This window comes from Chlorocebus sabaeus, chromosome 4 (genome assembly GCF_047675955.1).
Source record: "Chlorocebus sabaeus isolate Y175 chromosome 4, mChlSab1.0.hap1, whole genome shotgun sequence".
Lineage (NCBI taxonomy): Eukaryota > Metazoa > Chordata > Mammalia > Primates > Cercopithecidae > Chlorocebus > Chlorocebus sabaeus.
The window spans coordinates 57,165,208-57,192,569 of NC_132907.1; the positions used below are offsets into that span (position 1 = coordinate 57,165,208).

General features: G+C 38.0%; 1 protein-coding gene across 2 annotated transcripts in view; it reads right to left on the reverse strand.

Annotated features, from left to right (window-relative positions):
- Positions 1-261: 261 nt before the first annotated feature.
- WDR70 (WD repeat domain 70) overlaps positions 262-27,362 on the reverse strand; it is a 361,196-nt gene continuing 334,095 nt past the window's right edge. For both annotated transcript variants that reach the window (XM_007961416.3, XM_007961419.3), the window contains exons 17-18: positions 26,316-26,478; positions 262-454 (exon numbers count right to left, since the gene is read on the reverse strand). In XM_007961416.3, the coding sequence (XP_007959607.1) occupies positions 367-454; positions 26,316-26,478 (251 nt within the window). In that variant the 3' untranslated portion in view covers positions 262-366. The remainder of the gene's footprint in view (positions 455-26,315; positions 26,479-27,362) is intronic.

Sequence of the window (27,362 nt, forward strand, 5' to 3'; positions counted from 1 at the left end):
ATTATGATCCTAGAATTGCTAAAGACAGATGCACATCTCAATGTACATTTTCCTCTCTATGGTTATGAGAATCTGGACAAGACCAATAATTGTTGAATAAAGTTTCCAAATACCTAAAGTACTTGGTAATAGACTAAGAATCTGTTTCTTGTTTATCTGTAATCAGTTTAATAGTTGCAGGTAAGAAAATTTAAGCACAATTTTAGTGAAGCCTAGCTACCAAACTTTTGACCAGTTCAATAATGCAAAGGACAAAACCTATTCATAAAAACGAATTTTTAATTTCAAGAGCATTAAAAAAAAAAAAAACCTAAAACCTGTCCCATATCCCTCCCACTCATGCAAACAGCTTTCAAATGAGATTCTTCAAATTTTACGTTTTTTCCATTCTGGCTCATTCTTTGCTTCCTCATCATCAGATTCAACTTGGGCAAACATGGTTTTGGGCTGAGTCCTAAAAGAAAAGTTAGAGAAGGAAAAATTTAGTCAGCAAGTATTTGTTACATTAGATTTTGCTTCCTTCATCGACTGGGAGCAAAAGTGGGGAATAAATTACAACTCAATTATTAAATATAAATCATTAAACTTCTGGCAAAGAAAAAGATAATGGAAATTTAATTATGTTCAGGAAAAGAGCCAAAGATTCTTTTAAAGGTTTACCCACTGTGGCATCCTGTACACACTATCCTTTCCTTAAATAAAATGAAAATGGGCCAGGCGCGACGGCTCACGCCTGTAATCCCAGCACTTTGGGAGGCCAAGGCAGGTGGAACACGAGGTCAGGAGATTGAGACCATCCTGGCTAACACGGTGAAGTTCCATCTCTACTAAAAATACAAAAAATTAGCCAGGTGTGGTAGTGGGCGCCTGTAGTCCCAGCTACTCGGGAGGCTGAGGCAGGAGAATGGTGTGAACCCAAGAGGTGAGCTTCCAGTGAGCCAAGATTCCGCCACTGCACTCCAGCCTGGGCAACAGAACGAGACTCCATCTCAAAAAAAAAAATAAAAATAAAAAAAAATAAAAAATAAATGAAAATGCATCAAATTCAGTGGAACGTCACACATCCTAACCACCCTCCACCTGACCCAGGGTAACTGGGACCGTATGGAAGAACAAACTATAGTCACCAAGCAAGAATCTACACGATCTTTAGTAAGACCATTTATTAAGCTCTCTGGGTTGTCCCTAGACTTCAATAGTCCAAATATGTGTTTATAGTACACATAAATGGGAAAACCTGAGGTAGTTTTCTTATCTAATGAATTTCAGCCTGCAAAAATAAAAACCAAAGCAAACAAATGAATATCCCCTGCATTCCCACACTCAGCCCAGTGTATGGAAATACCAAGCATTTTAGGACACATCACTGGTACATGGCTGTAATACTGCCACATAGTACATCAAGCAATCTGCACAGACTTTCTGTGCTTTGTAAACATACCTGGTTCAATGACATCCCTTTTCACACTACTCACACAAGAAATACCTCCAAGAAAATGTCAAGCGGTTATAATGTCTGCCCCTTTCGGTCACGCTACTCTGATTCTATTTTTAAAAACAGCTCTATCACATTATGAAGAAACATTAAAGCACATCTGCAGGTTATGTATTTCGGCTTGTATTTTCATTTAAAATTCAATTGTTATATCCACATAATTCCAGAATGGTAAAAATAATGACAACTATAATTCCTTTGATTGGCAAGAAAACCGGGATAAACCTTGTATTATCTCTTGCTGTTTTTTTATTATCCTGGGGAAGAAGCATAAACCATCCACAACTCATGCTGATGTTGTCTGACATAAGTCATATACTAGAACTGCTCGTGCATAAGTTGATCATTATTCCTGTCTCTCCAGTTACCTCACACAACTACCTAGAGCCCAAGCTGTCCCCATACACAACCCAGTTGGTTAAACTTCTTGTTGTCACTTTAAGACACTGTTACGATATCTATAGACAGGTCACAGCTCTTACATTTCAAAAAGCAGCTACAGGTTTTGATAGGCCATGAATTGCTGAATTCCTAACTGGCTTTCTAACATGCTACAACAAGGCAATTGGTGCTTGTTACGTATTTCATGTTCTGGTAAAGATGCTGACCAGTTAGGTATGGACAAATCTGTTCAAGAACAAATTTGTCCAGGTTAAAAAATCCTTTGAATTAGATAATTTAACTTCTCGGGGGGAAAAAAGGAACATGGTCTTCCAAGGATATCTGGCAGTGCTTCATAAGACACCAGCTCGTCAATGATAGTTGTAATGAGATTTACGTACTAAGAAATTGCAGTGCTGGTTTCTTGGATTTAAAAAAGGAAATTAAATGGCAAATTACAGGAAGAAATGTAAAGTCTGAAAAGGCAATTTCATTTAAGGGGTTATTCTCTGTATTAGACTGTTCGCATGCTGCTAACAAAGACGTATCCAAGACTGGGTAATTTATAAAAGAAAGAGGTTTAACGGACTCACAGTTCCACCTGCCTGGGGAGGCCTCACAATCATGGTGTAAGGCAAATGAGGAGCAAAGTTATGTCTTACACGGCAGCAGACAAGAGAGTGTGTGCAGGGGAACTGCCCTTTGTAAAACCATCAGATCTTGTGAGATTCACTATCACAACAGCATGGGAAAGACCAGCTCCCATGATTCAATTACCTCCCACTAGGTCCTTCCCACAATGTCGGAATTATGGGAGCTACAATTCAAGATGAGATTTGGGTGGCGACACAGCCAAACTATATCACTCTTTTTTCAGAGACAGGGTCTTTCTCTGTCACCTAGGCTAGAGTGCAGTGGCATAATCTTAGCTCACTGTAACTGAATTCCTGGGCTCAAGTGATCCTCCTGCCCCAGCCTCCCCAGTAGCCAGGACTGCAGGTGTGCACCACCATGTCTGATTACTTTTTTTTATTGTTTTGTAGAGACATGGTCTTGCTCATGTTGCCCAGGCTGGTCTCAAGTGCAGGCACTTGAGACCTGGCCTCAAGCAATATGCCCACCCTGGCCTCCCAAAGTGCTGTGATTACAGGCATGAGTCACCACGCCCAGCCAAGATAATAGTCTTTTTAATACTCCACCTATTTCCAAAAGTATCTGTAGCAGGTTGATAGCTAACATTAAAGGACACAGAATCAACGAAACTACATAACAACAGCTAGAAAGAGGCATGGAGGATGTTTTGGTGGGATGGAAATGTTCTATAATCTTGACTGAAATGGTGATTACACAGGTGTATGCATTTGTCAAAACTTGAAATGGGTACATTTTGTATTTTATTGTATGTAAATTGTACCTCAATAAAGTTGATTTGTAAAGAAACTAAAAACAAATTGGTAGAAAATAAAGAACCAAGGAATGAAAGGGTAATTGAGCATTAAACTTAGCACTGAATTTCCTAGCAGCCATGAAAAAAGAATAAAAAAAGACAAATATTTGTTTTTCAAAGGAGATATTGCATTTTCTTTCCACCTAGCATTGAATTCAATTAATTCATTGAGTGAACGTTTGCATCAGGGTCACTTCAACTGTCATTTCCAATCACTAGATCACAACAGTTTTCTTGGTACCCACTAGGAATTAAACTGTAGGGAATATTAAGCTGTTTGGAAGGTAAGACAGCTAAACATCATACTCCTTCTCGCAAAACTCCATGACATTTAATTTCTACTTTTGAACTACTCATAATGCTGCCAGCAAAATGGCCACATTATGTGTATGCATAATATTTTTTTTCTTCTAGAAAAAACAAACAAACAAACAAAACGGGATATATGTGCAGAATGTGCAGGTTTGTTACATCAGTATACATGTGCTATGGTGGTTTGCTGTATGACCTGTCCTCTAAGTTCCTTTCCCTCACTCCACAACCTCCAAAAGGCCCTGGTGTGTGGTGTTCCCCTCTCTGTGTTCATGTGTTCTCAATGTTCAACTCCCACTTATGAGTGAGAACATGAGGCGTTTGGTTTTCTGTTCCTGTGTTAGTTTGCTGAGGATGATGGCTTCCAGCTTCATCCATGTCCCTGCAAAGAACAGATCTCATTCCTTTTTATGACTGCATAGTATTCCATATGGAATACTATACTTCTTTATCCAGTCTATCACTGATGGGCATTTGGGTTAGTTCCATGTCTTTGTTACTATAAACAGTGCTGCAATAAACATACGTGTACATGTCTCTTTAGAGTAGGATAATTTATATTCCTTTGGGTATATACCTAGTAATGGGATTGCTGGGTCAAACGGTATTTCTGGTTCCAGATCCTTAAGGAATTGCCATACTGTCTACCTCAATGGTTGAACTAATTTACATTCCCACCAACAGTGTAAAGTGTTCTTATTTCTCCACAGCCTTGCCAGCATCTACTGTTTCCTGACTTTTTAATCGCCATTCTCACTGGCATGAGGTGGTATCTCATTGCGGTTTTGATATGCATTTCTCTGGTGATTAGCGATGTTCAACTTTTTTTCGTGTTTGTTGGCCACATAAATGTCTTCTTTTTAGAAGTATCTGTTCATATCCTTTGCCCACTTTTTATGGGTTTTTTTTCTTGTAAATATGTTTAAGTTCCTTGTAAATTCTGGATATTAGACCTTTGTCAGATGGGTAGATTGCAAAAATTTTCTCCCATTCTGTAGGTTGCCTGTTAACTCTGAGTATAGTTTCTTTTGCTGTGCAGAAGCTCTTTAAATTTAATTAGATCCCATTTGTCAATTTTGGCTTTTGCTGCAATAGCTTTTGGCATTTTTGTCATGAAGTCTTTGCCCATGCCTATATCCTAGGAATGGTATTTCCTGGGTTTTCTTCTAGGGTTTTTATGGTTTGAAATTTTACATTTAAGTCGAATCTGTCTTGAGTTAATTCCTGTATAAGGTATAAGGAAGGGGTCCAGTTTCAGCTTTCTGCATATGGCCAGCCAGTTTTCCCAACACCATTTACTGAACAGGAGATCGTTTCCCCATTGCTTGTTTTTTCAGGTTTGTCGAAGATCAGATGGTTGTAGATGTGTATGTTTCTGAGGCCTCTGTTCTGCTCCATTGGTCTATATGTCTGTTTTGGTACCAGTCCATGCTGTTTTGGTACCAGTCCATGCTGTTTTGGTTACTGTAACCTTGTAGTACATTTAAAGTCAGGTAGCATGATGCCTCTAGCTTTGTTCTTTTTGCTTAGGATTGTCTTGGCTATATGGGTTCTTCTTTGATTCCATATGAAATTTAAAATAGTTTTTTCTAATTCTGTGAAGAATGTCAATGGTAGTTGGATTGGAATAGCATTGACTCTATAAATTAATTTGGGCAGTATGGCCATTTTCACAATATTGATTCTTCCTATCCACGAGGAAGGATTTGTGTCCTCTCTTATTTCCTTGAACAGTGGTTTCTAGTTCTCCTTGAAGAGGTTCTTCACATCCCTTGCTAGCTGTATTCCTAGGTATTTTATTCCCTTTGTAGCGACTGTGAATGGGAGTTTATTCACAATTTGGCTCTCTGCTTGTCTATTGTTGGTGTAAAGGATTGCTTGTGATTTTTGCACAATGATTTTGTATCCTGAGACTTTGCTGAAGTTGCTTATCAGTTCAAGAAATTTTTGGGTTGAAATGATGAGGTTTTCTAAATATAAAATCGTGTTATCTGCAAATAGAGACAACTTATTTCCTCTCTTCCTGTCTAAATACTTTTCTCTTGCCTGATTGCCCTGGCCAGAACTTCCAGTACTATGTTGAATAGGAGTGGTGGAGAGGGCATCCTTGTCTTGTATCAGTTTTCAAAGGTAATGCTTTCAGCTTTTGCCCATTCAATGTAATATTGGCTGTGGGTTTGTCATAAATAGCTCTTATTATTTTGAGATACGTTCCATCAACATCTAGTTTATTGACAGTTTTTAAAATGAAGGGGTGTTGAATTTTATCTAAGGCCTTTTCTGCATCTATTGAGATAATCAAAGTGTTCTTATTTTTCCACAGCCTCCTGGCATTTATTCTTCCTGATTTTTTAATAATCATCATTCTGACTGGCGTGAGATGGTATCTCATGGTTTTATTTGCATTTCTCTGATGATTAGTGATGTTGATCAACGATGTTTTTCACACGTTTGTTGGCAGTGTAAATGTCTTCTTTTGAGAAGTGTCTGTTGATATCTTTTGCCCACTTTTTGATGGGGTTGTTTTTTTTCTTGTAAGTATGTTTTTGGTTTTTGTCTTTGGATCTGTTTATGTGATGGATAATGTTTACTAATTTATGTATGTTGAACCAGCTGTGCATCCCAGGGATGAAGCTGACTTGATGATGGTGGATATGTTTTTTTGATGTGCTGCTGGGTTCAGTTTGGCAGTATTTTATTGAGGATTTTTGCATCAATGTTCATCAGGGACATTGGCCTGAAGTTTTCTTTTTTGTGTGTGTGTCTCTTCTTGGTTTTGGTATCAGGATGATGCTGGCTTCACAAGATGAGTTAGGGAGGAGTCCCTCCTTTTCAATTGTTTGGAATAGTTTCAGAAGGAATGGTACCAGTTTCTCTTTGTACTTCTGGCAGAATTTGGCTGTGAATCATCTGGTTATGGGCTTTTTCTAGTTGACAGGCTATTAATTACTGTCTCAATTTCAGAACTTGTTACTGGTCTATTCAGGGATTCGACTTTTTCCTGGGTTAGTCTTGGGAGGGTGTATATGTCCAAGAATTCGTCTATTTCTTCTAGATTTTCTAGTTTATTTGCTTAGAGTTGTTCAAATACAGATTATCTGATGATAGTCTGTATTTCTGTGGGGTCAGTGGTGATATCCCTTTTATTATTTTTTATTGTGTCTATTTGATTCTTCTCTCTCCTTAATAGTCTAGCTAGCAGTCTATCTATTTTGTTAATGTTTTCAAAAAATCAGCTCTGGGATTTGTTGACTTTTTGGAGGGTTTTTCATGTCTCTATCTCCTTCAATTCTTCTCTTAGTTATTTCTTGTTTTCTGCTAGGTTTTGGATTAGTTTGCTCTTGCTGCTCTAGCTCTTTTAATTGTGATGTTAGGGTGTCGATTTGAGATCTTTCTAGCTTTCTAATGTGGGCATTTAGTGCTATAAATGTCCCTCTTAATACTGCTTTAGCTGTGTTCTAGAGATTCTGGAAAATTGTCTCTTTGTTCTTTCTGGTTTCAAAGAACTTCTTTATTTCTGCCTCAATTTCATGCTCTACCCAGGAGCCATTAAGGAGCAGGCTGTTCAATTTCCATGAAATTTGTGGTTTTGAGTGAGTTTCTTAATTGTGAGCTCTAATTTGACTGCACTGAGGTCTGAGAGGCTGTTATTATTTCAGTTCTTTCGCATTTGCTGAGGAGTGTTTTACTTCCAATTATGTGGTCAATTTTAGAATAAGTGCCATGTGGAACTGGGAAGAATGTATATTCTGCTGATTTGGGGTAGAGAGTTCTGTAGACGTCTACTAGGTCCATTTGATCAAGAGCTGAGTTCAAGTCCTGAATTTCTTTGTTAATTTTCTGTCTCATTGATCTCTCTAATACTGACAGTGGGGTGTTCAAGTCTCCCACTATTAATGTGTGGGAGTCTAAGTCTCTTCATAGGTTCCTAAGAACTTGTTTTATGAATCTGGGTGCTCCTGTATTGGGTACATATATATTCAGAATAGTTAGCTCTTCTTGTTGAATTGTTCCCTTTACCATTATGCAATGCCCTTCTTTGTCTTTTTTGATCTTTGTTGGTTTCAAGTCTGTTTTGTCAAGAGACTAGGACTGCAACCCCTGCTTTTTTTGCTTTCCATTTACTTGGTAGATTTTCCTCCATCCCTTTATTTTGAGCCTGTGTGTCTCTCTGCACATGAGATGGGTCTCCTGAATACAGCACACCAATGGGTCTTGACTCCTTATCCAATTTGCCAGTCTGTGTCTATCTTTTAATTGGGACATTTAGCCCATTTACATTTAAGGTTAGTAATGTTATTATGTGTGAATTCAATCCTGTCATCATGGTGCTATTTGGTTACTTTGCACACTAGATGCAGTTTCTTTGTAGTGTCAGTGGTTTTTATATTTTGGTGTGTTTTTGCAGTGGCTGGTATTCGTTTTTCCTTTCCATATTTAGTGCTTCTTTCAAGAGCTCTTGCAGTGCAGGCTTCATGGTAACAAAATCCCTCAGCATTTGCTTGTCTGGAAAGAATTTTATTTCTCCTTCACTTATGAAGCTTAGTTTGGCTGGATATGAAGTTCTGGGTTGAAAATTCTTTCCTTCAAGAATGTTGGATATTGGCCTGCAATCTCTTCTGGCTTGTAGAGCTTCTGCTGAGAGGTCTGCTGTTGGTCTGATGGGCTTCCCTTTGTAGGTGACTTGGCCTTTCTTTCTGGCTGCCCTTAACAGTTCGACCTTGGAAAATCTAATGATTAAGTGTCTTAGGGTTGATCTTCTCATGGAATATCTTAGTGGTGTTCTCTATATTTCCTGAATGTGCACACGTTGGCCTGTCTTGCTAGTTTGGGGAAGTTCTCCTGGATAATATCCTGAAGTGTGTTTTCCAGCTTGTTTCCATTCTCCCCATCTCCCTCTGGTACTCCAATCAATTGTAGGTTCTTTTTTTTTTTTTTTTTTTTTTTTATGAAGTCCCATATTTCTTGGAGGCTTTGTTCATTCCTTTTCATTCTTCTTTCTCTATTCTTGTCTGCATGTCTTATTTCGGTAAGGTGGTCTTCAAACCCTGATATCCTTTCTTCCGCTTGGTCGATTTGGCTGTTGATACTTACGTATGCTTCACAAAGTTCCTGTGCTGTGTTTTTCAGCTCCATCAGGTCGTTTATGTTCCTCTCTAAACTGGTTATTCTAGTTAGCAATTCCTCCTCCAACCTTTTATCAAGCTTCTTAGCTTCTTTGCATTAGGTGAGGGCATGCTCCTTTAGCTCATCATAGTTTTTTATTACCCATTTTCTGAAGCCTACCTCTGTCAGTTTGTCCATCTGATCCTCCATCCAGTTCTGTGCCCTTGATGGAGAGATGACACAATCATTTGGAGGATAAGAAGCACTCTGGCCTTTTGGGTTTTCAGCATTTTTTTGTTGATTCTTTCTCATTTTCATGAGTTTGTCTAGTTTCGGTCTTTGAGGCTACTGATCCTTGGATGGGGTTTTTGTGGGGCCTTTTTATTGTTGTTGATGCTGTTGTTGTCACCTTCTGCTTGTTTTTCTTTCAATAATCAGGGCCCTCTTCTCTAGGGCTGCTGCAATTTGCTGGGGGTTCACTTCAGGCCCCATTCATCTGATTCGCTCCCGTGCCTGGAGATGTCACTCAAGGGGGCTGGAGGGCAGCCAAGGTGGGTGTCTGCTCCTTCTTCTAGGACCTCTAACCTCGAGGGGCACCGACCTGATGCCAGTAGGATTGCTCTTGTATAGTGTGTCTAATGATCTCTGTTGGAGGGTCTCACCCAGTTGGGTGGCATGGGGAGCAGGACCCATTTAACGAAGCACTTTGTCCCTTGGTGGAGCGGGTGTGTTTCGCTGGAAGGAAACCCACTCGTCTGGGCTACCCGGATTCCTCAGAACTACCAGTGGAAGAGGCTAAGTTTGCTGGTCTGCAGAGACTAAGGCCACCCCTCCCACTAGGGGCTCAGGCCCAGGGAGATCCCGATTCTGTCCCTGAGACTCTGGCTGGAGTTATTGGAGATCCTGCAGGGAAGCCATGCCCACTGAGGAAGAATGGGTCAGGGTTAGACCTGAAGAGGCACTCTGGCCACAGACTGCCACAGCTGGTGTGTTGGGCTGTGGGGACAAGTCTTGGGACCAAGCCACCCAGCCTTCCTGACTCCAGCAGGGGAAAAGTGCAGCCTGGAGTTACAGAAATGGGTGCTGCCCTTCCCCCACCCAGAGAGCTTAGAGTGTTAGGCAGTTGCTAGTCCCAGTGCTAGCTGCTGCCCCTCCCCGAAGGAGCCAATAGACAGCAGGCAGCCACAGAAAGTGCTGGTAACCCTTCCCCTGGGAGTTTGGTAGGCTTAAGCAGATTCCAGCTGAGAGGCTGTAAGAATCTGCACATCTGCACATTCTGGGGTTGGGATGCTAGGCCCCGGTGGCCTGGGTCTGCAAGTAGGATCTTCTGATCTGTGGGCTGCACAGTTCCATGGGAAAAGCAGTTTCCCCAGCTGGATAGCGTGCTCACTCACCGCCTCCCTTAGCTGAGTGGAGAGAGTTCCCCTTCCCCGTGTGGCTCTCAGGTGGGTCATTGCACCACATTGCCCTTCCTTCTGTGGGACACACCAGCCTTCTAGTCAATTTTGATGAGAGAACCTGGATACCTTGGTTGCTGGTGAAGGATTCACATGCTTGTTACGGTTTTTTTTTTCGATGGGAGCCTCTGAACACCACTGCTTCTAGTTGGCCATCTTGGCCCTGCCTGTAATATTTCATGTGATATTTCAAGTCATGACATCTAACTTGAAAGCTGTAATGGTCCCCTTTCCCCAGATTGCCAAAACCAAGGCAATAAACTCTACATTTTCCTGGCAATTTTCCCAATGCTTGCTTACCACCTGTTTCTTCATTCTGTTGGTCAGGTAGGGGAATAATTGAGTGTAGAACTCAGCTCCCATCAACACCTGGTGTTGGCAAGTGTATAAACTGGACCACATCAAAATTAAAAACTTCTGTGCTTCAAAGGACACAACTGACAGAGTGGAAAGGCAGAATGGGAGAAAATATTTGCAAATCATATAACCTGACAAAGGATTAATATCCAGAATATATAAAGAACCCCAACAACAACAACAACAACAACAAATTTTTAAAATGGGCAAAGAACTTGAATAGGCATTTCTCCAAAGATATACAAATAGCCAAAAAGTGCATGAAAAGATGCTCAATATCATTAATGATTAGGGAACTGCAGACCTCAACCACAATGAGATACCACCTCACCACAAGAATGGCTACTGTTGAGAAAAAAAAACAAAATACATAATAACAAGTATTGGCCAGGATGCAGAGAAACTGGAACCCTTGCATGCTATAAATAGTAATGTAAAATGGCACAGACACTATGGAAAACAGTGTGGTGGTTCCTCAAAAAATTAAAAATAGAATTGCCATGTGATCCAGCAATTCCATTTCTGGGTATATACCCTCCAAAACTGAAAACATAATCTTACAGAGATATTTGCACAGTTATGCTCATGGCAGCATTATTCACAACAGCCAAAGAGTAGAAGCAACTCAACTATACACTGATAAGATATGGTATATACATAAATGGAATATCATTCATCCTGAAAAAGGAAGGAAATTCTGATAACATACTGTAATACAGATGAGCCCTGAAGACAGTACGCTAAGTGAAATTGGCCAGTCACAAAAAGACAAAAACTGTTTGATTCCACTTATATAAGGTACCTAGAGTAGTCAAATCCAGAGTTAAAAAGTAGAATGGTGGTTACCAGAAACTGGGTGGAGGGTGAAATGGAGAGTTGTTTAATGCAGGGGTCCCCAACCCCCAGACTACCGTTGGACCATGTCCTGTTAGGAACCAGGCCACCCAGCATGAGCTGAGCAGTGGGCAAGTGAGCATTACCACCTGAGCGCCACCTTCTGTAAGATCAGTGACGGCATTAGATTCTCAAAGGAGCATGAACCCTATTGTGAACTGCACATGTGAGGGATCTAGGTGGCGTGCTCCTTATGAGAAGCTAATGCCGGATGATCTGAGGTGGGACAGTTTCATCCCAAAACCATATCCTACCACTTCCCATTCCATGGAAAAATTGTCTTCCACGAAACTAGTCCCTGGTGCCAAAAAGGTTGGAGACAGCTGGTTTCATGGATATAGAGTTTTAGTTTGGCAAGATGAAGAGTTTTGGAGAGTTTGCACAACAATGTGAATGTACTTAACACTAATGAACTATATACTTAGACATGGTTAAGATGGTAAGTTTTATCTCATGTTTATTCTACCAAAATTAGACTTTTTTAAATTTAAAAAAAAAAAAAAAGAAGAACTAAGCTCTTGGGCTTGGGAGTAAGGAAGAACAAATCCCCTTCCTGGGACAAAAAGGAGGTGCCTTGGAGAGGGCGTCAGCCTCCAACCTAGAGCAGTGACTAGGGTACTGCTTCTCAAACCATCTGTGGTGGAGGGCCAGTCTTTGTTTTCTAATTTCCAGGACCCTGCAGACAAATATTATATTTCTAGAAACATAAAATTTACAGACTATAAAATACAAGTCTAGGTTTTTAATAGATTCAACAGTTATATCAAATTGCTATAAAATGTCCAAAGTGTTACTCTGAATTCTACATTTACCTCATCAGCACTGGTTGGTGGACCATAGTGAGCAAAGTACCTTTTGAGAGCTCCATCCCTCCCCTAGCTTGGCAAAGAAGGGAGGAAAACAGAGCTTTAAAACAAGGCTGTGGAGTAAGAATCTGTGTTTTTAACAAACTTTTACACATGAGGAGCTTCCTCCAACTGGGGAAAATATTTCTCATGTCTGGAAAAGTTGGTCCTGTATGATGCTACTGAATAGTAGGAATAAAATTTGGGGTTGCACTCTCAGGCCCAACCTTAAAGGAGTGGTCTTTGATTTTGGGGAGTTAGGCATGGGGAAGTGAAGCAAAGTATGGCCCACAGAAGAAATTTTCTCTCATTCCAATCCATTCTGCCCTCAAAACCAACATTCTTACAGCATAGTTCAGAACCTTTAATGAGAGCTGTGTGTTGTTTGCTGAATAAAGACTAGGTTCTTCAAGAAAAGATTATTCAACTTTAACACACTGAATATCTCTACCATGCCTAAGGAACACCAGTGTTTTGTAGGAGCACAGTGAAAGAATCATAGCTTTAAACATTCTAGCTATTCTTTTTAGCAATTTTTATCTTTGAATTTATTTCCAGCAGTTATTCTTTTGAAAAAGTTTAGAAATCCACATATGAGAAATATTTTAAAAATTCAATTCAGAACTATCTAGGACATTTTAAATGGATTTCTTTAGTCACCACTTTATCAAAACAATGAGGAACAGATGATTAGGCAACCTCTAGCAATGTTAGGACTACAACCAGGAGATTTCTTCCCCGGGGGATGGCCTAATTTGCCCTTGGCACAGAAAACTACTATAAAAATAAATCAACAACATCAAGCAAAAGTAAAATGACAGATACAAAGAGATAAAATGTTAATGGATTTGAAAACACTTAAAAGCTGATCCACAAATTCCTGCTTTTAAAGCTAACAGGAAACAAATAAAAACAGTAACAACCAACGAACCCTCTATTTTACATTGTCACTGGCCACAAAAATGGATTCCTTTCTGGGATGCTTGAAGAAATGCAATTTGTACATTGAAGTTAAGAAATATTCTGTTGGAATGAGAACACATGGACACAGGGAGGGGAACATCACACACCGGGGACAGTTGGGGTATGGGGGACTGGGGGAGGGATAGCATTAGGAGAAATACCTATTGTAGATGATGGGTTGATGGGTACAGCAAACCACCATGGCACGTGTATACCTATGTAACAAACCTGCACGTTCTGCACATGTATCCAAGAACTTAAAGTGTGTATATATATATTATATTTATATATATTATATATATATAAGTATTCTGTTGGGTGCTTCCACAAGGAAGAGTGGAACACAACAAATCAAATAGACACTAAAGACATGACAGCAACATAAGAAATACACAAACAAATTGCAAGAAATATATTCCACCACTTCCACAAAGCAATTCTGTCACCTACCCATTCTTTGTCTTCTAACAATTCCTTCAGAATTTTACACCTCATTTCCCAAGAGACAAGAAATTATCAACTCAAGCTTACTGCCTCATGGCAGATTATCTCCCTTGCCCAAAACAAAAGCCTATAAAGGGACTGACTCGAAGGAAAAGTATGTAAGGGGAACATTCCATTCAGCCAAATATATAATCACTGTGGGTGTGCAACAGGTTAATGGGGATCTAGCAAGCCTCACTGGAGAACCAGTGAAGTATCTACCTTAACGAAGTCAGCTTTACCCAGACTATTGCATATACGGGTTTATGGCCCACACTTACCCATGTTTCTGACGATAAATTTAAAAACCTAAACTTACAGAGGGCTGATGTGAACCTTGCATTTTCCAGTTTGAGTAACTCATTTGGGGAAGAGTAAACATTTTCCATTTGATTATAAATGTTAACTTGTTTACTAGAGTTACCAAGAAAAGGAGAGCAGATTAGACATCAGCATGGTCATTGCTGCCAATCATTAAATAAGCAATCAAGGGAAGGCTGAAAGGTTTTTTGTTTTATTTTACTTTAGCTTCAGTAACTCTGCATTTGCTAATAGTTAATATGATTTCATAAAGCAAACAGAAAAGCTTAAGCAATGTCTTTCTCAAATCCATAAATTCTGGATAGCTGATACTTTGTACTGATTAATTTTCCCCTTGATACTTTTTGAAAAACTGATTGTCAAGATTATTTTTACAAAGTGAATCTTTTCCAGCAACTGTATGCTGCAGAAAAATAACAGAAACTCAACAGAAGCCGAGTCCCACCTTCAGTGCTTCCATCCAGAGGAATTTTGTGTAGAGCAGCCAGTAATGAATAGAATCCCTGTGCAATCTTCCAAAAGGGCATTTTTGGGGTACATTGTTTGTATGAGAGATTCAAAGTATTAGCAGAACTGTCCTTTCTCTTCTGACTAAGCTTTGACCTATGTCTTCTACACGGCCCTGCTCTAGCACTCAGGCCAGAATGAAGTCGTCAAAATGTTTTCAGCTGCAGTGGAAAGTCCACAGGTCAAATTCTTTTTAATTACGGATGTTCCTCTGATATGATTCATTCAAAAAGCATAAAGTGAGCTCCAGGGTAATACAGCAATATGAGGCGAAATCACTTGCATTACTTAGTCATCAGTACATGAGTATAAACCACAAGCTTTTTTGGCTCAGGGCCCATTGTTTATTATGAAGGAAAACCTCAAAGCCAAAGTCAATTATAGCCATGACTTTCAATCTGACACACTTGTTAACCCTGTTAGAATGAATACGGCCCAGATGAACTCTGACCCAATCATCACAATTGCAGAATTATTAAGATTAAATAAAAGCCTTGACCAAAAAATTCCACTTGAAATGGTTCCTTTTTTTTGGTGAAGAGCTAATCGAAGTTGTTTTTGTTGTTTTTTAAATATTAGGCACACATAAGAGACAACAAGATGTTTCTAGATAAAGAATTTGCTATTTTCTTCATGAAATGAACATATAATATTTTAGAAAATAAACACATCTTAGGCTCATAAATAGGGTATACTGACTCATTATGCTATGTGTGAGAGTTCAAAGACTGTGTGAAGATGGAAAAGAGAACATACATAAGACCTATGGAAACTGTGAAAATAGGAAAAAAAGAGAGAGGAAAAGAGAAACAGAATTCTACGAAATTGCCATTAGCTACCTTATCACCAAATGAATAAACAAGTTACAAAGATAAAATCTTTGAAGAACACGCAGGCTTAAGACAGCCCAGGTATCACCAAAGCACTCTCTAAGTTCCCATTTATAAGATATATAACTGTGTGCCACAATTTCTATTAAAAAACATGCACGAAAGCTGTGCATTGGTGTAGCCCTGCCCAACTTCATGGATCAGGAAAACAGCCTCAGTGAAGGTAACTCACCAGGGGTGGCAGAGCTGGAGCTAAATCTCAGGACTTCTGATTCTTAGTCCAGTGTTGCCTCTGTTGCACCATATCACACCGTAATCTTTTAGCTTCACTATTACTCAAGTTTTCTAGTAACTACTACCAGTTGCTTTATGATGAAAAGCAGTACACTGCACTTAGTTACAGTTATAGGCTTGATTCTGAAGCCAGAATGCTTGCATTCAAATCCCAATTTTGCCACCTGCTACCTCTGTGGCTTTGGTCAAATTATAAGTCTCAGTCTCCTTATCTGTAAAATGGGGACAATAATAACACTTGCCTCATAGGGCTGCTGTGAGGATTAAATTAATAATACATATAAAGTTTTAAAACAAGCCTGGCAGAGTATAAGTAAAATAAAAGTATCATTATTATTATATATCTTACTTTGGATATCAGGTGTTCCTCACTTCATATAAGAGATGTATTTTTTCCAAAAGCTGTATTAGAATATATTTGCTAAATTAATTTATATGTTAAACACAACATAGCAGCTTGCTATTTTTTAAAGGAAATAATTTTGTTATGCAAATAATATTTCTTCACTATGAATTTCTATAATTGAGATAATCTAGTCAGTAAATTTGAATTTTCTTAAGGGAGAATAATTTGTTGCTTGTTTTTCATAATTACTTTTGTACTATTACAGAATAATTTGTTGCTTGTTTTTCATAATTACTCTTGTACTATTACCAAACATTAGTGTGCAAAACAATCACCCAGGGCACCTCTTAATATGCAGATTCCCACCCCCAATCCCACAAAGCCCTCTTGAGTTGGTTTAGGATGGAGTCCAGAAATCTGCATTTTTAAACATCCCCCGCCCTGCAAAAAAAAAAACAAAAAACAAAAAACTACGTACATCACTCTGATGCAGGCAGTTCACAAAACCACTTTCAGAAACACTGGCTTCCACACAGGAATACAATGGAGAGTGACAATTAGTCACCTAAATATAACTCTGGAAAAAATATATTTTCTCTCTGTGCATTTATGATTCTTCCTGACACAAATAACAAATAAACCTTTACTTGCTCACAGAGTGGCTTCTTTAAATATTGCCTACAACTCAACATGACTTTAAATGGATCCTTTATAGGTGCGAATGATATTTTCACACATACATACACACACATATTCACATACCCAGTATCAGACAAGATATGCACACTGAAAATTAAATTGACTAAACCAGCAAAAATGGCAGCCTATCTAGCAAGAAAAGTGATGTGGCTGACAGAGCTGTCATTCTGTCAGGCTAGTGGCCAGGGTCCAGGCTCCCACACACATCTATCCCTGTCTTATGTGTAAGCTAATAGCATTCTGGATCTACATCCTGCCCATTTCCCAGCCAGCTCCTTTCCTCTCCTTCCAGCAGCATCTTCTAACAAGAAACTGAAACTGAATCTGCCTATGTGTAGCTGAACAAGAGTCCTCTGTGATCCTGCTGTGTTTGAAAATTTTCATAGCTATTACATTGCTAGGGCCAGGAATGAAACTTAAATAATCAATAAAAGTAAACTCTTCAAAGACGCTTTGTTATCATCACCAGTGGATATAGGTGAGTATACGTCATGTGTAGGCAGGCACATTTGTGGAATGTCTAATTGTGCCTTTCTGTGGTAAAGCGAGATACAGTAAATAAATCTTTATTTCATCGCTGACAGATGTCAATTGCAGTGAAGAAAAAAAACAACCAGACACACATTATCAATTACAATGACCTTTATGAAAAGATCCTTTTAAATATTAGCTTCCTTTCAAATACTTTGCTACTTGGCAGTAAACAGTATACTCTAGCAGGTGAATACAGGAGAAATAGTACTGAAATCCTAGCTAACCAATTACATGCCACAGCCAGCCAGTGCCATGAACTTAGTATGCAACAAATGCAAGGTGACAAAATTGGGTGGAAGCAAAGAGATGATAGCAAAATGCAGCAGCAGAAAGGTGTGTATTAGGATGACAGTGCAATCCTCTGGAAAGCTCATTAGGTTAGGCATTAAGAGAACTAATATCTAGCTAGCTTCAGTTATTGTTAATTGCAGATCTCTAAGCTGCACCCTCCTCACAAGTAAAGTGAGGATATGACAATACCTGATCTACCTACCATGCAGAGCTGCTATTATGCTAGCACAAATTCATTTGTAAACATAACGGAATCACCTCTAATGCAGAAAAATATCTTTAAATATTTTGAAAGTGAACAAAAACACTTTCAGCTTCAATTAACTCCTATTTAAAGTAAGTTGAAAATCTGAATGAATCACTGTCCAAGAAAATATTAATTACCAAGCAGCCTCAGAAGAGTCAGAAAACTCTGAATAGACTATTTGCCAGGAGGGGATGGAAAAGAGAGAAAAATTAAGGAATTACTACTCACCCTCCACTCCACAAAAGCGTTCGCATTTTACAGGTGAATTCTATCAAATCTTTATAAAATAGATAAGTTCAAATGTATTCAAAACAGTTTGAAGGTACATATAGAAAAGAAAAATAAAATTTTTAGGAAGCCAGTCTAACACCTTAGAAAGAATAAACTACAATCACATTATGGTCGTATCAAAGATGCCAGGATGGCTCAGTGTTAGGAAATCTAGTAATATAATTCATCCCATTCATAGATTGAAGTAGAAAAATTCCATGATCACTTCCATAGAGATGAAGGAATTCAGTAAAGGCCTCTTGTGTTCGCTGCATGGGATGCTCTTCCCCTAGGTATCTGCATGGCTCACTCCCTCATTTCACTCAGGTCAAAGGTAACTTTCGTAGAGGTTCTGCCCTGACCACTGTATCTAAAATAGCGCCTTTTCTCCCCGATCACTCTATGTCCCCCTTTTATCCCTCTTTTATCTATGTCCCCCTTTTATACTATTACCATCTAATATTTATATATTTATTTAATGTCTATCTCTATTAGCATATAAGCTCCATAAAATGGTTGTATCCTACAACTTAGAACAGTATCTAACACCTAGTTGGTGTTCAGTAAATCTCTGTTGCATTAATAAATAAAGAATTGGATTCTTTCTTAACATCTTGTGTTTTCAAACATTATCACGTTTTATGTGGAAATACCATTAGACTGAATAATATAACTGCTGATATTTGATTTTTTTCACCTACAAAAAGGAAAATTTTGTAAGGTTTAACATAATAGAATCATTCCTGTTAAAGTTCAAATTGAAAAAAGGATGTGCACTATCACTGATGTTATTTGAAATTGTTCTGGAAGTAGTCAGTGCAATTAGATAAAAAGAAATAGTAGGTATAAAAATTGGAAAGAAGGAGGTAAACTTACTACTTGCATATAATTTTATACCTGTACACCCCAAGCTAAGTGAATAAAAAATTATTTAAAACATACGTAAGAAAATATAACAAACAGCTTGATACAGAACTAATATATATAAATAACACACATATAGGTAGCTGCACAGTATTTCCATATACAAATAAGTTATAAATTTAGTGTAAGAAAAGACTCTATTTACAACAGCACAAAAAGATAAAATAAGTAGAAATAAACTTAAAAGGAAATGTGACAGTCTATATGAAGAAAACTTAAAAGTACTACTGAGGGATATAGTGATATGGCTAGAAAGACAACTCTGTTCTCGGTTTGAAAGAATCAGTATTATAAATTCTGTCTAAATTAATATATACATATAACTCAAGTCCACATCATTAATTTTTGAGGGAGAGGTTACTAGATAACTTAATAAAGTCATGGAGAACTGCAAGAATAGATAGACACATTCTCATAAGGATAATGAGAACAGGCAGCCCTACTAATAATGAAGACTGTTTGGTATTGATACTTGCAGAGCCAGACCAATTGACAGCACAGAACAGAGAACCCAGAAATTGATTAAAATTCGTAAGTACATTAGGTATAATAAAGGTATCATTTCAATTTAATGAGGAAAATTAAAATGTACAATAAAAAGTGCTACAGCAAGTGGTTAAACCAACTTGAAATAAGTAAATTAGAACTCTACTATGGTAGGTTGAAAAATGGTTCCCTTAAAGATATCCACTTTCAATCCTTGGAACCTGTGAATGTTCTCTCATTTGGAAAAAGGGTCAGTATCTTGAGATGAGAAGATAATCCTGGATTATCTTGGGTTGGCTCTAAATACTACGTAAGTATCCTTACAAGAGAGTAAAGGAGAAGACCAACACAAAGGAGAAGGCAATGTGAAGACTAGGCAACACTAAAGGGATGTGGCTATGAACTAAGGCATCAGGCAATCCTCTAGAAGCTAGAAGAGGCATAGAATGAATTTTCCCCTGGAGTCTCTGTAGAAAGTATAATCCTGCCAACATTGATTTCTGACTTCTGGCCTCTAGAACTGTGACAGAATCAATTTCTATTTTTTAAGACACCAAATTTGTGGTAATGAATATAATGACTTCACTCATTTCACTAAAATAATTCCAGGTGAATTGAAGATTTAACTCTAAAAAAAAAAATCCATAAAAGTACTAAGTGGGAATCTAAGAGAATTTCAAGACTAATCTTGGATGGGAGATGCCTTCCTAAATAAAAACCCAAAAGTGCACCCCCCACCCCATTTCTAAATCTCACCACACTAAAATAAATTTTTTACATGAGAAAAACATCATAAACAAAGTAAAATAAAAAATAACTGGGAAAAATACTTGCCATACATGATATACAAAGGTTAACCTCCTTAATATAAATAACAAATCAGTAAGAAAAAGATAAATAGGCAAATGAGCCCCCTTTCTACAGCCCCTCGAGAAAAGATGCTAAAAAATTATTAAAAGGCCGGTGAAAACCACAAATTATACATTTTCACCTATCAGTTTGGCAAAGATAAATATTTCTAGTAGTTTTGCACTTGTGGGCAAATATGTATATCCAAAGATACTAATTTCAGTATGGAAAAAGGCTGAAAACAATGTAACTTGTCATTCAAGAGGGTACAGTTTTTATAAAAGCATAATATAGCCATACAATTGAATAGGCCGAGACGGGTGGATCACGAGGTCAGGAGATCGAGACCATCCTGGCTAACACGGTGAAACCCCGTCTCTACTAAAAAATACAAAAAAAAAACTAGCCGGGCGAGGTGGCGGGCGCCTGTAGTCCCAGCTACTCTGGAGGCTGAGCCAGGAGAATGGCGTGAACCCGGGAGGCGGAGCTTGCAGTGAGCCGAGATCTGGTCACTGCACTCCAGCCCGGGCGACAGAGCAAGACTCCGTCTCAAAAAAAAAAAGAAAAAAAAAAAAGAATGAGCTAAATATGTCTGGATGGAGCTGGCCCGATCTTGCAATGTACACTAAGTAAAAAACAAAACCACAAATCAGTTTGTAAAACATGCTATATACCTGCATTTTTAAACAAACAATGTATCTACACGTATCTCTCTCTCTGAGAGGATATATAATAACTTGCAGCAGTTGGTATCTCCAAGTAGTAGAATGAAGAAACTGGGGGTTAAGTGAAAGAAAGGCTTTCAAATTTCCATTGTGTACCTTTAGTACCACTGGATTTTTTGTTTGTTTGTTTTTACTGTGTGTATGTACTACTTTAGATCTCAGACATGAAAACCACATACTAAATTGAAGTTACTCCTTTATCAAAATAACTCATTATTAGATGTCAGAACAATAACCTGAAAATTCTAAGGCCAGGTTCCTGGTCTGGATTCCAGCAATGACTTGTTATCTAGCAGGTTTTAAAAGTTATCTTCTGGATGTTTCATTTTCTCCAGTGGTAAGTTAGGTCTTTGACACCTTCTAATTATACATTGCTAATATTGCTATATTATACATTGCTAATATCAACGAATAATCAGCAAACAGTATTTATATCAATATTTTTGAAGACATCTCAATGATTTGTGTGTAAACGCAGACACACATATTTGGAGCAGTTAGCCATCGAAATAACATACATCATGTTTAACAAAATTTAAACTATGACTGTTTTCTTAACAAATCTTTAGTATGTTTCTAAACAAGGTTTCTGAAGTATAAAAACAATCCCTAATAATGGAAAATACCTCATTAAAAACAGAAGTGTCAACACAGACATCATCTATAAATTTATCTGACTGCCGATGATGTGTTGACATGGATTAGTTTATACACACATAAATACTATTCAAATGAAGGCTAAAGCATGCTATTTCGCTGGCCAGCCTTGATATGACCTCTTAGTTGTTGTGATATTATACAATTCACTGTTCAGAGATGTTCCATCTGTATTGCTTATTAATATAAATTGGGAACAACCACCATTGACATTACATAGTCTGTTCTGCTACAGTACATATAGCAGAGGACGCAGTGCTTCCCCTCGACTGCCTCAAATCCTTTTAGCATCAGAGATGTTCCATCTGTATTGTTCATTAATATAAATCGTGAACAACCACCATTGGCATTACATAGTCTGTTCTGCTACAGTACATATAGCAGAGGACACAGTGCTTCCCCTCGACTGCCTCAAATCCTTTTAGCATTACTGGGCAATGTGCTTTCACTCGCAGCAGGAGCATCTACCTCTAAAACGCTGGAGAGCTGACAGTGCCTGAAGTGTCTTTCCCAACCCCATCTCCAACCATCACCAATGACCAACAAATAAGGGAGTATAAATACTCCAGCTGCCATGTCCCTGACCAGGACAACTCTGACCACAGTCTCCAGGGCTACCCTGCAGGATTAAGGCAAAGCGACCCTCCCTGAGACTTGGCACACTTGACGGCTTCATGACACATCTCTACTCCCTACTGATGTTCTCTGGGAACATATCCTAATAATTCATCTTTATATAAATCTTTATCTCAGGACCTGCTTCTAAGGAATGCATGCTAAGATGATGTGTTTTTATTTGAAGCAAAGTAGCTCCTAATAATGAGTAGATAGGGGACTGGGAGCAGTATAAAGGTGGAGTCGGTTAATAAAAGACTTTTTCCAGCATGTTAATGTTTTAAAAAGTAATCAGCATCCAGTTTTCTCACAATTAAAGAGAAAACTTTAGGAATACATAAAGACATCAAGAAAAAAACTTGAATATACCTCCAACAATACAAAAATACATGTCTGTAAGTCTACTCACTATAGCATTGTTAGTACTTACAAAATACTGAAACAACCTAAATATCCATACATAGAAGAATGGTTGAATTAACTATGATAAATTCATACAATGGAGGACGATGCAACTATGAAAATCAATGAGAGTGAGCTCTATGGACTGATGTAGTGTTTTCTAGGGCATACTTCTATGTGAAAAAGAAGCAAAGCCAACAAAAGCAAACTAATATGACTTAATTTATATCAAGTCTTACACCAGAATATATATAAATTTTTAAGTCAATCATACCTCAATAAAGATGGGGGATGAAAAGCAGCTAAAATACTAAACTGATCAATTCAAATTTCAAAAATGGCATAACAAAAAAAGTTGCTGACATATTTATAAATAGTATTCTCAAAGTTCATTTAAAGTTAAATTTCATAGTAAAATGTTAATGAAGAAACATTTAGATAACCAACTACTTTGTGGATAATCACAGATTAGCAATAATTTTGTGATAAAAGTTGGTTGTGGGTAGTATTTATACATTAAAAATGGTGACATTTTACTCTATACATGTGTTCATATCTTGTAACTACAGTTCACCAAGTATTTTCAAATGGAACTTAGACCAAAAAAAGAAAAAAAGATGATTTACATTATGCTATCCTTCATGTAGGAAATATGGGGATGTAAGAAGGTACTTACATATCTGCTCAAGAAATACACGAAACATACACCAGGAACTAAAGAGATTATTTAGCTACAAGGGTGGATAGGAAAGGGATGGAAAAAAGGGGGACTGGGAATAGGAAAAGGGGAGCAGGAATGAAGAGGAAGAGACATTTCTCTAAGTAAATCTCTTTTAAAGCTCTGACTCCTAGAACCATAGTAATATTTCACACACTCCAAAAAAATAAACAGCATGTGAAGGAAACCCAAAAAAGTGATATAAACACTAATAAATGAACCTAACTGCATTTCAAATGACTAATATAGCCACAATCACTGGGGTAGTGAAGAAAATATACTTTAAGGCTAAAGATGAGAAGAACTGTAAACAAACTATGCCATGTAGATAGGAAAAGTGATTCTTACAGGGATATGGGTTAGCAATTCTAAAACTAGTTAATGTATATGCCAGAACTAAACAAATCAGAGCTGGGTTTCTCATTAATGGAGAAAGAAGCTACAAATACAGAAAGGGGAAAAGTTAGGGAACCTGTGATACAGGACTGAAATCAGAAACATTAATTAAAACTCATGGTTTTAAAAAATATAACTACAGATTGATACATTCAGAAACACAGATGTGTGTAGATGGGTAGCTTAGTATGCATACACGTATTTCCTAGCTTTGTCACCAGAGAGGACCTAGAAGCAATGGCAGTCTAGTAGCAAGGAGCACATCCAGCACACAGCTCTTGGTTTCTAACCACCATTCTCCAACAAAAGGAGCCATGGCTCTTTGGAGAAGTGGTCGACTCCAGAATGTGGGTAAGAAAAACAAAGATATATCTGTAACATCTTGTGGTGCCAGAAAGTAAGGAAGTACTAAAAAAATATACAGGGGCTTGAGAAAGATGACAGGAGCCATTCTGAAGGAGCTTCTATTGGCCAAAGCTGGAACAATTTGAGCAACAAATTAAATGATAGTATTGGATTTTAACTCACAGAATACAGTAAGAGACCATACCAATATTTTAAAAATACTTGAAAAATAAATAAATGTGGAAGAAGGAACAACTGTTTCTCTAGGTAGAATTCCAATTAATAAACACAGAAGGAGAGAGGGAAACAGAAAACCACCATTGAGCAAACACCATAGTAATAACTGATATAGGCAAATTCATTCATGGATGATAAAATCAGACAGCAAAATTGAGGAGAAACAGGATTTGCATAGTCTTAAAATATCACTTCCAAGAAGTGATCAACTGAAAATAGAATGAAATACAAATAGAATGAAAGCAACTTTACAGTGGAGAAACTTCGCAGATACAACTTTCAGCAAGTGGCCAAAGTTAGCATCACCAGTAATAAGACATCCACTGAGAAGGACACAACATCTCTCTTGTGTTATTTTTGCCAAACATGCATGGTCTCATTCCAAATATAAGAAAATATCAAGCAAACCCCAAATAAGGGAAAGTCTACACAATAACTGACCAGTATTCATTAAAGCATCAAAATCATGAAAGACAGGAAACGTAACTTATGATAGGAGGAGACTAAGTGCGATGTGGAATCCTGGAACAGAGAAGGAACACAAGTGAAAAACTGGCAAAAACTAACTGAGGTCTGTAGTCTAGTTAATAGTTTTTTGTTTGTTTGTTTTGAGGCAGGGTCTCACTCTGTCACCCAAGCTAGAACGCAGTGGTATGATCCTGGCTCACTGAAACCTCCGCCTCCTGGGTTCAAGCAATCCTCCTGCCTCAGCCTCCCGAGTAGCTGTGATTACAGGCGCATGCCACCACGCCTGGCTAATTTTTGTATTTTAGTAGAGATGTGCTGCCAGGCTGGTCTTGAACCCCTGACCTCAAGTGACCTGTCTGCCTCAGCCTCCCAAAGTGCCAGGATTACAAGCATGAGCTAATGCACCTGGCCTAGTTAATGGTATTATACTAACGTTAGTTTTATAGTTTTGATAATTAATTGCACTAAGATTACGTAAAGTGTTAAATTAGGAGGAAGCTGGGTGAACAGTATGTATGTACTCTCTGTACTATTTCTGCAACTTTCCTAAAAATCTAAAATTAAATCAAAAAGTTTAAAAATTTAGAAACTGAAAATTCTGGTCAGGTGCAGAGGCTCATGCCCATAATCCCAGCACTTTGGGAGTCTGAGGTTGGAGGACTACTTGAGACCAGAAGTTCAAGACCAGCCTGGGCAACATAGTGAGACCCTGTCTCTATAAAAAATTGAAACATTAGTTGGGTGTGGCGGTGCATGCTTGTCATGCTAGCTACCCAGGAGGGTGAGGAAGGAGAATCCTTTGAGCTCAGGAGTTTGAGGTTACAGTGAGCTATGATCATGCCACTGCACTCCAGCATGGGCAACCAGAGCAAGATCCTGACTCTAAATAAATAAGTAAAAATAAAAACGGAAAATTCTATAATAGTACCTATCTTTAATGTAAATGTAGCTGGTTTGGTGGCTTTAAGAACTGCTACCTATTCATCCGTGCTAAGCTATCTGAGGGAATACGAGCAGGCAGGATCTACTCTGCAGTGTTACTTACATATAAATAAAAGTGAGTTCATAATATCAGACCTGCAAACTGCTTCATTTGCTTTTAACCCCCCTCAACTAACATAATGCACATAAGCAGTGATTTGTTTGTTGTTTTAATCATAGGCAGGATGGGCTTCACATAATGGTTTACACCATGCTACAACTCTGATGGAACAGGACCTAGTTTTTAAATTCATGATTTTAGAGTTTTATGATACAAACAAATGCCTAGGCTTAAGGACCATGAGTATCTGGCCTATTTTTCATATCTAAGTATGAAATAATAGACAAGTTAGAACTCAAAAACAACATTGTTATGTTCTTCCCAATTCATTAAACATAACAATTTTCCTATTTTAAAAAGCTATATTCTCACTTGGAATATGCTGGAGAAACCCAATATGGGTTGTCTTCTGCTGCTTTGGCATGACGCAAAATGGCTTCCCGAGGATTACTGTCATCGGTCTTGTCCAAAGCAATGTTCTTCACAATATAGGAAGAGAGAGTGCCCCCGTGGGTTCCAACTCGGCCACCACGACCTGTCGCAAAAGAAAAAAAATCAAATTAGAAACTGAATGAGCATGAGGATACACAGGTATATCTGTGTACACTGTACTTATCTGAGCACAAAACTCAAGAGTACTTGAGTATCATCCTTTCAGCTTACATTTATGACAATCAGAACCAAAGTAAGAGATCACCAAACCTCAACTTCCCCATAACACTTTTAAATAGGAAGAGATTTTTTTGTTATGTCTCAGTTGCTTAAACTTACAGAATGGTACCAATATAGAAAAAATTACAGACAATTTGCCATATATGTGCTTTAAAAAGTTCCTCTGGCATCAACATTTAGAATTCAATTAATAAAAATAACCAATATTTATTAGATTCTATTTAAATAAACATATCTTAGGGCTTGGCATCTTCCAAATACCTTACAGGTACTTTGCTGAGTATTACAAGAGAAAACAAATAAGCTGAACATACTGATTCATGTTGCTCTGCTGTACTATAATCTCCCTAAGAAATAGGAACCTCTTTAAGGGCAGGGATTTGTTCCCCACTGGATCTCTAGCAGCTAGTATAGTGACTGGTACTCAGAAAGATGTAGGACATTTTAGAAAGATAAACATATGAAAAGCCAAACACTAAAAGATTCATTTCATAAAACAAGATAAGAAGAAACTAAATAAGGCAGGAAATAATTAACTGTGAGATAATTTGTATGGCCAGTAACTATTATGGCACTTAGAGGAAGACAGCACTTCAGGCTCAGGTGGTTGAACAGGTCTTTATGAAAGAGATGGATCCAATTTGTGAAAGTTCAGGAGGTAAACAAGGTTATTTTCAACAAGCAGAATGGGTTAAGTACAAAAATACATTGCTTCAGTGGGTATTTGGGGACAGGACTGAACCAACA